This window comes from Staurois parvus, unplaced genomic scaffold (genome assembly GCF_062004578.1).
Source record: "Staurois parvus isolate SC_StPar_1 unplaced genomic scaffold, SC_StPar_1.0 ptg000034l, whole genome shotgun sequence".
NCBI classification, from domain to species: Eukaryota; Metazoa; Chordata; class Amphibia; order Anura; family Ranidae; genus Staurois; species Staurois parvus.
In genome coordinates this window covers 2263739-2277865 of record NW_028317830.1, presented here as the reverse complement: position 1 = coordinate 2277865, position 14127 = coordinate 2263739, and the positions used below count along the sequence as shown (strand labels likewise).

General features: G+C 48.6%; 1 protein-coding gene across 1 annotated transcript in view; it reads right to left on the bottom strand.

Annotated features, from left to right (window-relative positions):
• The window catches only part of LOC149470697 (uromodulin-like), a 132566-nt gene that overhangs the window by 102093 nt on the left and 16346 nt on the right, over positions 1–14127 (bottom strand). The window contains exons 4-5 of the mRNA XM_089661614.1: positions 12040–12299; positions 11839–11961 (exon numbers count right to left, since the gene is read on the bottom strand). Coding sequence (XP_089517740.1) covers positions 11839–11961; positions 12040–12299 — 383 coding nt within the window. The remainder of the gene's footprint in view (positions 1–11838; positions 11962–12039; positions 12300–14127) is intronic.

Here is a 14127-nt window from a genome sequence, read left to right as displayed (position 1 = left end):
CATATCCCGTTCCTGGGTATTAAACTGACCCCTAAGTTATCAGACCTTTACGCAGCTAACTATCTTCCGATGCTAAACCATCTTTCTGCCCTTTTGACCAGATGGTCTTCCCTACCCCTCGCATGGCTAGGCAGAATAGCAGTTATCAAGATGTCAATCCTCCCAAAAATTCTATATCTATTTAGAGTCCTCCCTGTCCCAGTCCCCCCTCACTACCTCCACACACTGCAGCGTCGCATTTTTTCCTATGTATGGGGCGATACTCGCTCTCGTATACCTCGCTCCACCTTATACCGTTCTAAGCTCAATGGTGGTCTAGGCCTACCTGATATCAGCAAATACTATCAAGCAGCGCATTTAGCCCAATTACCTAAATATCATGCAACCTTTGAAATCCCTCAATGGGTTGCACTTGAATCGATAGAATGTGACCCCTTATCTACAGCTAACTTACTCTGGTCAATAGACCGCCGCTCTATAACCAACCCCATCACTTCTCACTTTTTATCCTTATGGGATAAACTGAAAACCCGATATCTCCTCCAATCACTACATAATCCTATGCTCTCGTGTCTACGAAACCCAGCTTTTCCTCGGCCTGGCAGACACCCCTTTTATTCAAAGCCTGGTCCTCTGCTAATTTGCTCCGCACGCATCATTTCCTGCAGAGGAATAAGTTTAAATCCTTTGCCTCGCTGCGGGAAACGCATAGCCTCCCGGCCTCCGAGATATTTTGATACTTGCAGCTACAACACTTTTACGCCCCCTACACTACAACAACCAATCGGCCAGACACCATGTCTCTCTTCGAACGAGCGTGCTACAAAGACCCTCATAGACGTGGGCTTATCTCTTGCTTATATTCACTCTTCACTACTTCGATTACCACGTCCCCCCTCGGTATACTCGTAAGTGGGAAGTTGATTTAGGTAAGAAACTTGACCTGTCTGATTGGGATCACATTTGGGCCAACACAAAATCATCTTCGCAGAACATTGTAGCTTTGGAAACAAATTATAAAGTTTTAACCCGCTGGTACCTGGTCCCAGCGAGAATCGCAAAATTTACCCCTAATTACTCGCCCAACTGTTTTAGAGGCTGTACGGACCCAGGAACACACTTCCATATGTGGTGGGAATGCCCAGTGGCCCGAATCTTTTGGGATGAAATTTTCACCATGATATCTACACTTAGCACTATCACCCTACAACCCGACCCAACAACAGCCCTACTGAATCAGTGCCCCCTTGATGTCTCCAACTCGCAATTCAAGCTCCTTATTAGAGATGAGCGAATCGAACATGACGAAGTGGAATTCGTTCCGAAGATTTGGAAAAAGTCAATTCGCGACGAATCAGAAGATTAGCAAACTTCGGATGCACGAATCAAATTTTCACAAAAATGGCGGCGACATGTGTGGCGACGGAGAAAATGGACAGGGAAGATGGGGCGGGGATCTATGGGAAGGCGCGCAGACAAGGCGCGCTGACCCATAATGCATTCATGACATGCATGTGATCGCATTAGCCAATCAGCAGCCAGCTAGCACTGTGTAATGGTGGAGCTATAAATCGCGGCCATCTTAGAATTCTCCATTAGCCTCCGGTCATTCAAGAGAGACAGACCTGTGTGTATTAAGGGACAGAGTTAGGGCCACAGAGACTTTAGGGCCACAGAATCGTTACTCAGGGACACAGAATCGTTACTCAGGGACACAGAATCGTTACTTAGGGCCACAGCGATCAAAGAATCGAAAATTTAAAGTGACATACACCCTTTTTTTTTTTGGTGGCTGTCGTGCACAGTTGGTGCTGCAGTTTGCCGATTGTGCAAAATAAACTGACTTTCTGCTTCACAACCACTATTGTACGTTCAAAGAGTTAGATCCATTTACACGCCGGGTGGCGGTAATATTTTTTGGGTGATTAGTGCATTCCAGTGACAGAAACGTACAGTTTCCAGCCAACGGCAAGCTGCAATTGACCGATTGTGTACAATAAACTGACTTTCTGCTTCACAACCACTATTGTACGTTCAAAGAGTTAAATCCGGTTTTATTTTTGGGGTGCTTATTGAATTAAAGAGTATGTCAGACAACACGCAGAGGAGTGGCAGAGGAGGCAATGTTTCAGGAGCGAGCAGACGTGGCAGCAGAGGAAGGGGTCGAGGCAGCACTAGTCGCAGCCAGAGGCCAGTGCTCCCGGTGTCATCCAGCGGTCGTGTCTCCACCGACAACCCTGCCGTCATCGATTGGTTGACTCGGTCGTCTTCCTCTTCCCAGGTCACCTCTGACACCTACAGCCAACGGTCGGTGGGTACGTCAGACACAACCGTTAGTTGGCATGGCCCGGGAGCAAGCCCACTGAAATCACATGTCCTCTACCTGCCCCTGTCCTTTGGTGTTCCCTCACCAAGCGAAGTATCGCATGCTGTGGGCTCAGCCCCACTGTACAGTGAGGAAGAGCTAACAGAGGGCGGTCAGGAACGGGGGGAGACATCCGCCTCTTCAGCAGCCAGGCGAAGAAGTACTGGCGAGGAGAGTGGCTCGGTAGCCGGTCTAGAGACAGGTCTGTCTCCTGACCCACACGCAGCCGAGGGGGCTAGTAGTGACGCGGAGACCCTAATTGATGATGATGAGGCTGATCGCACTTGGCAGCCTCGTCGTCATCAGGCTATTGCTTCCGCATCATCAGGAGAAGAGGGTGCCAGCTTGGCAGCGAGCAAAACAGTCGGTGGGTTGCCCAGGAGGCAGCAGGGTCGCAGCAGTGTCAGTGGAGCCAAACGGCCACGGAGTAGAGCACCAGCTCCACTGCAGCCTACCACCACGGCCAGTAGTGGTGCCGGTGTGCACGGAGGAAGTAGCAGTCAGCCAGTGAGGAGTAGCGGGGGCAAAGTTTCCTACTCGGCGGTGTGGCAATTTTTCGTCAAGCCGCCCGAGGAAGTAAACGTAGCCGTATGTCGACTATGTGGCCAGAAAGTCAAGCGTGGCCAGGGGGCCAATGTTGGGACTACAGCGTTGCGTCAGCATATGCAGCATCGCCATTCGGTGGCCTGGGAAAACCGTGATAAAGATACGGCGGTTCTGCCTGCCCCAGCCCCCGCTCCATCAACCGCTCCGTTACTTGCTCCGTCACCCGACGTCAATCGCCCTCTATCAGCCAGTCAAGGCTCCAACACCTCTGCTGAGGGGAGTTGTCGCTCGTTGGCATCTTACACTCGTTCAGATGCTCCTTCTCCTGCTACTCCTCTTCACGGATTCCGTCAGCAGTCTTTCTTGGAATCCGTTTCCAAGAGACAACAGTTTGCGAGCACGCACCCGACGGTGCAAAAGCTGAACGTCCTCCTGTCCAAGTTGCTGGTGCTGCAGTCCCTCCCTTTCCAAGTGGTGGACTCAGCACCTTTCCGAGAAATGATGGCTTGTGCCGCGCCGCGGTGGAGAGTGCCAAGCCGGCATTTCTTCACCAAAAAGGCAGTGCCAGCCCTGCATTCACATGTAGAAGAGATGGTGGGCCAGTCTTTGAGCATGTCGGTCTCTGCCAAAGTGCACGGCAGCGCCGACGTGTGGAGCTGTAACTACGGTCAGGGACAGTACATGTCATTTACGGCCCACTGGGTGAATGTGGTGCTGGCACAGCCGCACCAGCAACTTGGACAGGTCACGCCGCTTTTGCCTCCACGTTTGCACGTCCTTGGTCCAGCAAAGATGTCCGCCTCTACCACCTCTTCTTCCGCCGTGTCGTCAGCCGCCACCCCCGTGCCAAGTCCCATTACCCGACCGGCATATCACATGTGCAGGGCGCAACGGTGTCACGCTGTGCTGCACCTGGTATGCCTTGGCGAACGTAGTCAGACAGGGGAGGAACTTCTGAGTGTAATGAACAGAGAAATCGACAGATGGCTGTCTCCGCGCAAACTGAAAATCGGAACCATGTTGACCGACAACGGAAAGAACATGGTGTCTGCTCTGTGTCAAGGAAGGTTGTGCCATGCGCCATGCATGGCTCACGTGTTCAATCTGGTTGTCAAGCGGTTCCTAAAATCCACCATCCCACTGCAAGACATCCTTAAAATGTCACGTAAACTTTGCATGCATTTCAGCCATTCCTACACCGCAAAGCACACCCTCCTTGAGCTGCAGCGGCAGAACGGAATTCCACAGCATCACCTGATCTGCGACGTTGCAACAAGGTGGAACTCAACCCTACACATGTTAGACCGCCTTTACGAACAGCGAAAGGCCATCACCGATTTCCTGATGTTACAAGCGGATAAAGGTACTCGCCTGTGTAACTTAGATGTCAGCCATTGGCAGCTCATGCGTGACACCTGCCGCTTGCTCAGGATCTTTGAGGAGGCCACGCTATTCGTGAGTCGGCAGGACTATGGGATGAACGACGTCATTCCTCTGTTGCACGTCCTGGAACAAATGCTGTTAACAATGGCTGGTCAGGGTGCGGTAGACGTGGCGCACAAATCTCAACGCCACATGACCCCTGTGGGGGCAGGACAGGAAGAAGAGGAGGAGGTAGAGGAGGACATTGGTGCTCAGGAATTATTGAGTGAAATGGGTGGTTTTTCCACTCAGCGGACAGGAGTGGAGGAGCAGGAGCATCTGGTAGAGGAGGAGGAGGAGGAGACAGAGGACCCAGATGCACCGTGGCAGTATGCTGTGGAGATGGAGGCAGGGAGTCCCTCGCATTCCTTGGCACAAATGGCCCATAGCATGCTCGGTTGCTTGCGTAGCGACAGCCGAATAATAACCATCAGACAGAGGGATGACTTTTGGCTGTCCACCTTGTTGGACCCTCGCTACCGTTCAAAAATGGTGGCCTTTTTCACACCTGCTGAGAGGGAGGCCAAAATAAAGTACTATAAAAACCACCTATGTAGTCAGTTGGTCTCTGCCTTTCTGCGCCAACGTCCATCCTCAGACACTGTGGGCCCTGTGCGCTCGCGTTCCGCTGCCATGGCAGCAGGGGAGGGGTGGGGTGGTAGGAGCAGTGGCAGCTCCACCAGCAGCGGCTGCCTCAGTCTGCAGTCGATGATGAGTAGCTTTCTTCACCAGCGCAGTGAGGAAGCTACTAACCAGCCGCAGCAGCAGCAGCAGCAGCAGCAGCAGCAGCATCAGGTGGACCTGGAGCAGGAGCTCAAACAACAGGCTTGGGCCTACTTGGACAGCACCCTGCCAACCGAGGTAGACAATCCCCTTGACTACTGGGCAACGAAACTTGACCTTTGGCCCCAACTAGCTGAATTTGCCCTTGAAAGGCTGTCATGCCCGGCCAGTAGCGTGGCATCGGAGCGCGTGTTTAGTGCGGCAGGAGGTATTGTAACTCCGCGGAGGACACGACTGTCCACCCAAAGTGTGGAGAGACTCACTTTTGTGAAAATGAATCAGGTGTGGATTAGTCTGGATTTCAAACCACCAGTTCCTGACACAACTGACTAAATCCGCCATGAATCATGCCCCAAACATGTTATTAGGGACAAATGGAAGACCTCCACCTGATCCGTACATTTGTATATATATTTTATTGAGAGGCTGCTGGTCGGCCGACTCATGTTTTGCACATTTTTAATGACTTATACTCTGCAGGTCGGGCCCCTCATGAATTGGTGTTTTTAAATTATTTATACGTCGCTGGACGACTGTCACATGAATTTAAACTTTTTAATTATTTATAGTCGACCAGTTCCAGACCGATGGAATAGCAATTTTTTTAAATATTTATTTGACACGTGTTGTCCATCTCATCAATGAGGTGGACTGTTTATTTATTGGCCACAGTTTGGCCCCCTCCTGTTTCTTACATTGTTAACTTGTTGTATCGGTCACGGTTTGGCCACATGTTTGGTTGTCTTGTTAAGATTTTCTGTAATGTACACAGTTACGCTTGACTTGTCGACTTTCCACAATCTACTAAGGTATAGCATCGCATCAAAGTTTTTTTTTTTTTTTTGGTCTAAACCATTTCTTATAATGTCAATTTGTAGGATACACCGCTGTAAGGCGACCTACTTTTTTGTCACTGTGTAGACATCTATTTATAGGCCGATGTTTGGCCAGAAAGATATATTTAGTAATAACCTAGCCGTTCAAGCCGCTCACTGAACACCTCGGGAATTGCTTTGTATATCTGTCACCTTAGGGGCCGCTGTCTGGCGACATAATTTTTTGTCACTGTGTAGACATCTATTTATAGGCCGATGTTTGGCCACAAAAATATATTTAGTAATAACCCAGCCGTTCAGGCCGCTCCCTGAACACCTCGGGAATTGATTTGTATATCTGTCGCCTTAGAGGCCGCTGTCTGAACAGCTCATGAATTGCTTTCTATATGTGTCGCCTTTGAGGCCGCTGGCTGGACAGCTGATGAATTGATTTGTATATATGTACTTATTGTCCGCTGTCCGGACAGCTCATGAATTACTTTTTGTATATAGCCTTCCAAACCACTCTCAGAATAAGTCATGATATTCATGCTGTGTATAGCCTTATAGGCCGCTGTCTTTACAACTTTATAATTCCATGCAGTATATAGCCCTATCGGCCACTTTCTGGCATCCAGTTGCTGTAGCCCCCATCACCACACTGTGCCACGGGCCCCTGTACCGCCTTCTCATACTGCTGCCAGATCCATCCTCTGCCATGTGCGTCTTTGTCGTCTGCTCACGCTGCTGGGTTCCAGTTTTAAACCTAGGCCTGTGTATGGCTTCCGAATACTGCTGCCTCCACCGCCACCCTGCGCCATGTGCCTCTGTCGTCTGCTCACGCTGCTGACGGCTTCCGCTTTTCAACCTAGGCCTGTGTATGGCTTCCGAATACTGCTGCCTCCACCGCCACCCTGCGCCATGTGCCTCTGTCGTCTGCTCACGCTGCTGACGGCTTCCGCTTTTTAAACTAGTCCTCTGTATGTCTTCCGAATACTGCTGCCTCCACCGCCACCCTGCGCCATGTGCCACTTTCGGGTCTCCTCACACTGCTGCCAGGTCCATACTGATTCATGGCCCCCTGTACCGGCTCCTCATGAACGTGGTTCAGCGGGTTTGCATCACTTAACGGCAAATCGTTGACAAATGCTGGGACATTCAGTGTTGTGCGCATTAAGCCAGACACCAAAGGGCAGCACAGACCTGTTATTACTCGCTCAAGCATGGCTGAACAAAACCAGTCTCTACCACAAATTGGACCCAGACCTGCCCAGGGTCTCGTAACTAGATTGCACGGAGGAGTAGAGTCCGTTATCGGAATTAAATAGACAAAACGCCACACCAAAAAGAGTGGCCATTTCCAACACTTATTCCAGAAAGAGGAACAACCCATTTCATATACGGCCCGTAGACGTTTCACGTCTGCCACATTCAGTCGATTTAAGATGCAAGCTCCACTTCCTGTGGTCTCTGACCGTCGATATACCTTTAAGTGTCAGCTTTGAAGCTATATTCCCTCCGGAGCACTGACACTGGTGCCCTTCCGTCAACATGCCTTTAAGTTTCAGTTTTCAACCATATTCCCCACAGAAGCCAAACTCTTGGGTATCCCAGAAGCTGCTCAGCGGGTCAGGGCAATAAAGCTCCCGGTTCGCAGGTTGTTCCGTCTTATGGATGGAAGTACGACGGTATATGATCTTCTTTGCACCCACGGCATCACCTCATAGAATCTCTGCATTGCATCTGCAATCACAACGCTGACTTCCCGGATCGCCACTCAGCCATTGGACTCTTGATAGTCGTCTCCCCACACTGCTGCTGGGGGGACTTTTTAACCTAGGCCTGTGTATGGCCTTCAATTGAAGCTGCTTCCGCTCCGCCACTCTGCCATGGGCCTCTTGGGTATCCCAGAAGCTGCTCAGTGGGTCAGGGCAATAAAGCTCCCGGTTCGCAGGTTGTTCCATCTTATGGATGGAAGTACGACGGTATATGATCTTCTTCGCACCCACGGCATCACTTCGTAGAATTTCTGCATTGCATCTGCAATCACAACGCTGACTTCCCGGATCGCCACTCAGCCATTGGACTCTTGATAGTCGTCTCCCCACGCTGCTGCTGGGGGGACTTTTTAACCTAGGCCTGTGTATGGCCTTCAATTGAAGCTGCTTCTGCTCCGCCACTCTGCCATTGGACTCTTGATAGTCGTCTCCCCACGCTGCTGCTGGGGGGACTTTTTAACATAGGCCTCTGTATGGCCTTCAATTTAAGCTGCTTACGCTTCGCCACTCTGCCATGGGCCCCTGTACCGCCTCCTCTTGCTGCTGCCAGGTCCAGAGTGTGTCATGGGTCCCTGTACGGCCTCCCATTGCTGCTGACTTCATCGCCAGACTCTGCCATGTGCCACTTTCAGGTCTCCTTACACTGTTGGTGGGTTCCATTTTGTGATAGGGTGCTGTATGGCCTTCCATTGCTGCTGCCTCCACCGCCACCCTGCGCCATGTGCCTCTGTCGTCTGCTCACGCTGCTGACGGCTTCCGCTTTTTAACCGAGGCCTGTGTTTGGCTTCCGAATACTGCTGCATCCACCGCCACCCTGCGCCATGTGTCTCTGTCGTCTGCTCACGCTGCTGACGGCTTCCGCTTTTTAACCTAGGCCTGTGTATGGCTTCAGAATAATGCTGCCTACACCGCCACCCTGCGCCATGTGCCTCTGTCGTCTGCTCACGCTGCTGCCAGGTCCATACTGATTCATGGCCCCCTGTACCGGCTCCTCATGAACGTGGTTCAGCGGGTTTGCATCACTTAACGGCAAATCGTTGACAAACGCTGGGACGTTCAGTGTTGTGCGCATTAAGCCAGACACCAAAGGGCAGCACAGACCTGTTATTACTCGCTCAAGCATGGCTGAACAAAACCAGTCTCTACCACAAATTGGACCCAGACCTGCCCAGGGTCTCGTAACTAGATTGCACGGAGGAGTAGAGTTCGTTATTGGAATTAACTGTGAGGGACTTTTAAACATAGGCCTGTGTATGGCCTTCAATTGAAGCTGCTTCCGCTCCGCCACTCTGCCATTGGACTCTTGATAGTCGTCTCCCCACGCTGCTGCTGGGGGGACTTTTTAACATAGGCCTCTGTATGGCCTTCAATTTTAGCTGCTTACGCTTCGCCACTCTGCCATGGGCCCCTGTACCGCCTCCTCATGCTGCTGCCAGGCCCGTAATCTGCCATGGGCCCCCGTACCGACTCCTCATGCTGCTGCCAGGCCCGTAATCTGTCATGGGCCCCCGTACCGCCTCCTCATGCTGCTGCCAGGTCCAGAGTGTGTCATGGGTCCCTGTACGGCCTCCCATTGCTGCTGTCTCCATCGCCACACTCTGCCATGTGCCACTTTCAGGTCTCCTCACACTGCTGGTGGGTTCCATTTTGTCATAGGGTGCTGTATGGCCTCCCATTGCTGCTGCCTCCACCGCCACACTGTGGCTCCACACTCTGGTTTTGGCCCCGTGACTGCCCAAATGAGTGAAGTGTGCGGTGATTCTAAGATCGACGGCACTCATCTGCATGTCATACTGACTGACAGTATTATTTCTCTTCCCCAGCAGACTCCAAGGGCATTTAAATTAAAGGTACAGTTTTCTGTACTAATATAAAGGCTCTCTGAAGCCTAGAAACACCCTTTTTATAAGTTAAATTCGCAGCGAATATATTCGGCTCGAAGCGAATTTATTCGGCGAATTTGGCGAATCAGCCGAACCAAATTTTTGAATAATTCGCTCATCTCTACTCCTTATGCAAGTTACGACGGCAGCTAAACAGGTTATAGCAAAATCCTGGAAATCCCCCACCCTAAGTGTTGCGGCCGTCAAAACCAGAATAACACAAGCCATGATACATGCAAAGGTGGAAGCCACAATTCTAGACAAGATTCCTAAATTCTTGCGCATATGGAGCCCCTGGGTAGAGCGCTTCCTCCCGTCTAACTTTGATGAATCACTCCTTCTCCCTTGATTTGTATACTGTGCGCCAAGATACTGTCAATAGCCCTTCGCAGGCAACACGTGGGGTCTGCTGTAAATTTGATGAATGCTCCTGGAGTCATTGTTGTTGTTCCTCTTCCCCTTCCCTCCCTACCACCACCGTCTGACCCCAATCCGAACTTCCCCCTATTTCTTTAATGCACTTGGGAGACGTTACTCTGATTGGCTGGGACAATAATGTCATCTGTTGTCAACTCTTATGTACCTGTTTCCAATTGAAAAGTATAGACATTTGTAATGTGATCGTCATCCATTTTTTTCCATGTCCTACTGCCACTTCAATGTCCAATGTACATTAACAAAGTCTCCTTGTTTGTGTCATTATGGTTTTGTGTTAATAAAAATGTTTGAACAAGAAAAACCAGACATATCGTTAGATTGGCTAAGAGAAGACAAACAATTTGATGGGTCACTCGCCTTGTCTCGAATACATTGGAAACCGAAAAATAGATCTCGTGAACAGTTCAGTGTATAATTTACTAATTCATATCTAAACAATCCTCAGACGTGTCTGCATGATAATCTACCCATGGGTGGAATGTCACTTGTGCATAGGAAAAGTTATCAGCCAAAATATGAACTACACAAGATTTTGGCTCTAGTTTAGGTCCACGCCCAGACCTCCACGCCCTAAACGGGGTATTGGTCCTTGACTTCAGAGACACCCCCTGCTGGGGAACTACAAATTAGGCTGTCAGGCCTAAGAAGAGTGAGTTGAAGGCATCTCCCATTTTAACATCAGTACCACCTGGGGAGACCCGTACCCTTTCGCTCTGAAACTTGGATCTGCTAACCCAGGACTTTGGCAAGTACCTTAACCCTTTCACCTCTGATATCTTTTTGCTGTACTGTTGGTCTCTGTATATTTATATATTTATGTTAGTTACATCTTTTTCTGTAAATATTTTTATTGTACCCCTTTGACCTTTTAGTAATAAATCTTTCCTTCTGAAAGTGTTGAACTCTTTCCATAGTGCTTTATTGCAATTTACGAATTCCTGCCTCTAAAGAGATGCTACTGTGTTTGTCTAACCCTCTGTATAACCTGCCTGCGGTGTCTGTGTTATACAGATGATTATCTCAACTATTATAGCGTTATAGCTGCAGAGTTTCCACTTTCTCTGTACAAAAAGGAGGTGGTGGCAGTGTGAAGGATTAATTGTGTAATTAACCTGACCCAATAACAATCGATTCAGGCTTCCGGTGCATCGATCGTGGTCCAATTAGCTGGAAAATCGTTGTGCATGGTGCAGCTGAGTGTGGCATTGTTATGCACGTGACATTGCGGTTTTAGATCGGCTAGTCCTTCGGTCACGAGTTTGGAGAGAAGGTCTGGGGTCTGACGCCGCGATCGTGACAGACACCATGTCCACAGCTCCCCCTCACCTGCTGAGCGCAAAATTCCCTGCAGCTGCATCCGCACACCTTCTCTGCCCAGGTGACAGCCACCTCCCAGAAGCACTGCTCTGCATGACTAAACAATTCTGAGGCATGCTGGCCACCTTGCTGACCTCAATACTGTGGTGCTAGGTGACTGCAGCTGTCAGTGACATGGTGACTTGTGCTCCCCCATCTCTGGTGACATGTATGAAAGCAAATAAGCATTGAGGGAGTCCTATTGTCTTTTCTGTACCCCTATAGCACACATAGGCTCATCTCTCTGTCACTCTTCTCTCTCCTCCTATCTGTTGCCAATGTTCACATTTTGATCTGAAACAATTTATTCCTTGTATTATCACCTCTAAAGCAGTCTGCAGACATACAGAGTATAACTGGAATTCAGCTCAGTACATAAAGGATTCATCATCAAAATGATTGTATCTTCACTAATAAAGGTATGTTTTCTAGGCTTCCAGTGTGATTCTTACCTCAGTATCGGTTGCATATAAATTATTAAATTCTCCATAACTAAGAGATGAAATGGTGTTAAATATATCTTGCTGGGAAGCACTCACTGTGCAAAACCACCCTTCGTACCACAGAAAATAAACCTGTAGAGAAAAATAAAATGTTTAGCTACGGATCAAAGATACGTAGACGATGTATGACTTTACATGGAAGACTCTTACTTGGGACTTCTTTTCCTCCAGCAATGTATGAATATCAGACAGGAGCTGAGAGTCATCATAATCTGTCATGGAGCCAAATGTAAAAACCAAAATGATGGACTCAGCGGGGGAAATCTCCAGAGCTCTCTTCAGCCCATAGAGGAGGGCCTGATTGCAGTTTAATGTGTGGTTATAATAATTATTAGCAGTGTCATCCCAATTGTTTTTTGTTATGCTTTGAATGAAATAACTTGTGTCATGAGTGATGAGTTCATTTATTTCTGAAAAAAAGCAATATTTTATTAAAAAAATAATGTATGCTCAAAATAAACATCAATCAATGCCTAATAAATGGTAAGAGATCAAAATCACCCATCAAAGGCTTGAATGCAATGTAGTTTGTTAATATCAGCTGTGCTCAGGAAAAAAGATTCTTTGCACACAAAGAGCCCAAGTATACCCAGTTTAACCAATTCCTACAGCCACCTCCCAATCCTTCAAGAGGTTCTAAATGCAGAGGGAGGCAGATGCAGGCATTCTGATCATGTGACCGCTGTGATTTGCTGTGATTGGTTCCTGATCACAAGTAGGCATTAGGAGCTCTCTGGTACCCACTGGTAACTGCAATGGGAATGCACAGGGTGCATGCTCTCAGCACAGAAAATGCTTACATCGGGACGCATATATGCAGCCTCTCAGTGTTAACGATCACCCTCTAAGTGGTCACATATATGCAAATGGTCGTCGGCTACTCACCTGTTCGTGACTGCCAAATATTGCTGTGATTTGATTGGCCCAAACAAGGACTCCATTTAAAATGTTGTTTATGGTATAATCTGAACTACTGCATCCTGCACAATAAATGCAGGATTGTTCAATACCTGCCACCTGCCCCGTACTGCTGCTCTCTGTATGCTGTGCTTTATGTTGTACTCGTGACTGCTGCTCTCTGTATGCTGTGCTTTATGTTGTACTCGTGACTGCTGTACTCTATGCTGTGCTTTATGTTGTACTCGTGACTGCTGTACTCTGTATGCCGTGCTTTATGTTGTACTCGTGACTGCTGTACTCTGTATGCCGTGCTTTATGTTGTACTCGTGACTGCTGTACTCTGTATGCCGTGCTTTATGTTGTACTCGTGACTGCTGTACTCTGTATGCCGTGCTTTATGTTGTACTCGTGACTGCTGTACTCTGTATGCTGTGCTTTATGTTGTAGTCGTGACTGCTGTACTCTGTATGCTGTGCTTTATGTTGTACTCGTGACTGCTGTACTCTGTATGCTGTGCTTTATGTTGTAGTCGTGACTGCTGTACTCTGTATGCTGTGCTTTATGTTGTAGTCGTGACTGCTGTACTCTGTATGCCGTGCTTTATGTTGCACTCATGACTGCTGTACTCTGTATGCCGTGCTTTATGTTGTACTCCTGACTGCTGTACTCTGTATGCCGTGCTTTATGTTGTACTCATGACTGCTGTACTCTGTATGCTGTGCTTTATGTTGTACTCGTGACTGCTGTACTCTATGCTGTGCTTTATGTTGTACTCGTGACTGCTGTCCTCTGTGTGCTGTGCTTTATGTTGTACTCATGACTGCTGTACTCTGTATGCTGTGCTTTATGTTGTACTTGTGACTGCTGTACTCTGTATGCTGTGCTTTATGTTGTACTTGTGACTGCTGTACTCTGTATGCTGTGCTTTATGTTGTACTCATGACTGCTGTACTCTGTATGCTGTGCTTTATGTTGTACTCGTGACTGCTGTACTCTGTATGCCGTGCTTTATGTTGTACTCATGACTGCTGTACTCTGTATGCCGTGCTTTATGTTGTACTCGTGACTGCTGTACTCTGTATGCTGTGCTTTATGTTGTACTCGTGACTGCTGTACTCTGTATGCCGTGCTTTATGTTGTACTCATGACTGCTGTACTCTGTATGCCGTGCTTTATGTTGTACTCGTGACTGCTGTACTCTGTATGCTGTGCTTTATGTTGTACTCGTGACTGCTGTACTCTGTATGCCGTGCTTTATGTTGTACTCGTGACTGCTGTACTCTGTATGCTGTGCTTTATGTTGTACTCGTGACTGCTGTACTCTATGCTGTGCTTTAT